Source organism: Chenopodium album, chromosome 2 (genome assembly GCF_948465745.1).
Source record: "Chenopodium album chromosome 2, dcCheAlbu1.1, whole genome shotgun sequence".
NCBI lineage: Eukaryota > Viridiplantae > Streptophyta > Magnoliopsida > Caryophyllales > Amaranthaceae > Chenopodium > Chenopodium album.
Window position 1 is genome coordinate 15,308,073 of NC_137835.1, and position 2,940 is coordinate 15,311,012.

The 2,940-nt window shown below is 31.2% G+C and overlaps 1 protein-coding gene across 1 annotated transcript; it reads left to right on the top strand.

The window, feature by feature from the left end:
• The first annotated feature begins 1,060 nt into the window (after nucleotides 1-1,060).
• Nucleotides 1,061-1,579, top strand: LOC145569231 (uncharacterized). The gene has a single exon (XM_081628601.1). The coding sequence runs from the start codon at nucleotides 1,061-1,063 to the stop codon at nucleotides 1,577-1,579; it is 519 nt and encodes a 172-aa protein (XP_081484727.1).
• Nucleotides 1,580-2,940: the final 1,361 nt, after the last annotated feature.

Sequence of the window (2,940 nt, forward strand, 5' to 3'; positions counted from 1 at the left end):
GCATCTTCTTCTTCTTTTTACTCTTTCTTTACTCTCTTAATTATTCTCTTAGATTTCTTTTCTCTAAAACCTTTGTTCTTAATTCTACTCTTAATTCCAGATTTATTTTGGTAACAATTTCTCTTCTCTTAATCTCAATTTTTTACTTTATTCTTTTTATCATGTCGTGCTTTATTATTTTGATTAGTTTAGATTTAATTATGTGTGAGTAGTTTTATTTCCAGGGTTTGCGGGGATCCATAAATAATATGAAGGGGTAATTTGTTGTTGTTAATTGTCAATGCTAGATTAATTTCCTATTGATTGATTTAATGCTCTGTGACTAGATTAGGCCTGATCTTTTATGCATGAGTTTGACAATATTGATTCGAGATTCGACAGATGAGAATTGATGTTTAGGTCTAGTTTCAATAGGCAGGTTAATTTATAAATGGTTAAGTCGAGATTCGAAAGATGAGATTTAATACCGGTAAATTAATTCTGTGATTGTAATACGTAGCGAAAGCCCTTTATGATCTGATTAATTTATGCATTGATGATTGATTATTATGTTTTACCCTGGAATATTATTTATTGGTGAACCTATGCCCTAGGCCTTTTATTCATTGTTTCTCCTCCTACTTTTATTCTTTCCCACTTTTACTCTTAGTAGTTTAGTTTCCTTCGATTATTATATTTTGGTTACTTTATAATCTATATTATATTAATTAATTAGGAATAGAAAGACTCGTTTCTCTGTGGATTCGACCCTACTTCCCTATCTACATTAGTTAGAGGATTTAGGAATTACTTTTGATTTGGGGATACGACTTTACCCTGTCATTTATCACCTGTGAGACTTGATACGACCCTCTTTAGATTCTCAAATTTTTATGACTGGTGTGTTGACATGATTGATAAGTGTAAAGTGGCTCATAGTTGGGAAACAGTGATGATGGTTGTATGGCAAATATGGGGTATGATGAATTCATGGGTCTTTGAAAAGAAAAAAATGATCATATGGCTGCTTGTTCGAAAGCTATGGCTTTTCTTGGTGAATTTGAGGCAGCAATAGACACCCATGGAGCCACAAGGTGTGACAGCTACTGCTAATTGGACACCACCTTCTACCAACCACTTCAAACTTAATACTGATGCTGCCCTCCCTTCTGATGGTATGATCGGTGTTGGGATGATCGTCAGAGTCAATGTTGGGGATATCATGATGACTGCAAGTATGAGTATCTCTATTGAGTGCTCCCCTTTAGAAGCTGAAGCTCAGGCTGTTTTGTTTGGTCTCACTTTGGCATATGACGCTGGTCTGAGAAGATTAGAGGTGGAATCTAATTGCCTTCAGCTGGTGAAGATGCTCCAAGGAACTGTACGAGAGAAATTTGCAGCTCAATTTATTGTCTTTGATGCTTTAAGTCCGACTAGTATTTTTGAATCATGTAGTTTTGCCTTTTGTCCTAGATCATGTAACAAGGCTGCTCATCTCATTGCTAAGTCTTCTATGGATCATAATGAGTTAAGAGTATTAATGGTGGACTGTACTCCTGATGTGTTACCTGCTATCCTGGGAGACAAGGATAATATTTAATAAAATTCTATTCTTCTGATTGTAAAATAAAAAAATTGTCAATAGGTGTTATCTATATATTATTATACTAAAACAGGGTACACTAACTCCATGGCTGACACGTGTCCCTGTCTTAGTTTAATATTTTTTAGTTTTAAAATTTAAATTTTTTATATAAGCAAATGATTTTTACGTAGTATTAGTAAAGTATTTATATGTTATCAAATCATACACATGATTTTAATGTGAATATTCCATGTGAAACTTCCATACATATAAAGAAAATAATAAAATATTTTACCTTATAATTTTCTACCATATAATTTTATAGATATTACAAGTATATATAGCATATTTTAAAGTATCATAAGTGAAATATTTTGATTATAATCCTTTCCTCTTACATTATGTTCTAATGTATTTTTTTATTTATGTTAATTGATTCAAATACTGTGTATTTCCTATAAATGTAATTTTAGATTAAAATATCGAGTTTCCAAATTGTGAAGATTTAGGAATCTGATACCTAAATTTCATTACAAAAGTTAATGCATGCTCATATTTTCAAACTAAGTTATATACATTATATAGACTTTATAAGTAACTAATATTTTCCTTTTTATTAATAATTATCTCTACTCATATACACGTTGGAATATAAAAATCTATTTATTAGTGCATATATTTAATTAGATGTTGTTGGTTGTTGTATATGAATATGATGTGACAATTTATGCTTGTGAAAAAATATACCTATTGGTGGATAAAATACATGTTCATTATTTTTAGGTGGGTAAACACATTGATTAATACTAAGGACCGGGGAAATTAGGTATTAGGTGTGGTATAACAAGAGTAATTTTAGATATTTTTTTCTCCTCACGATGATAGAAAGTGATAAATCCTATATGAGTATTATTTATTTGTATTAATTTAAATTATAAGATAACAAATACTTGTAAGAACTCTTTTAATAAATCAAAAAACATGATTACCATGTGTTATAAGACAACTTGTATTTATTATTTTGGGTACTATGCGATTGTTCTCTTCAGCTTAATTTCAGTTCAGTTGAGTTCAATTCATTTGTTAATTCCTCCTCTCATAAACAATTCAGTTCACCTCAGCTCGGTTCAGTTCAGTTTAGCTCAGTTCAGTAAATCAGAACAGGCCTTATGCGTGGGTAAATTTACAAATTCATTATTTTGGGTGGGTAAATTGATGGATACTAAGGGAAAATATGGGTATAAGGTGTGGTATTGTAGACACCTGATTGTGTCTCCCCAAAAACCAAACCTAGTGATGAGTGCCTTTCATATTTTGATTATCGAGTTAGGTGAAGAGTTAAAGAGTCTCGTGAATTTTCTTAATCCTTGGCGCAT

Coding starts and splice junctions, on each gene's coding strand:
- LOC145569231 (XM_081628601.1), top strand. CDS start 1,061: ATGGAGCCACAAGGTGTGACAGCTACTGCTAATTGGACACCACCTTCT.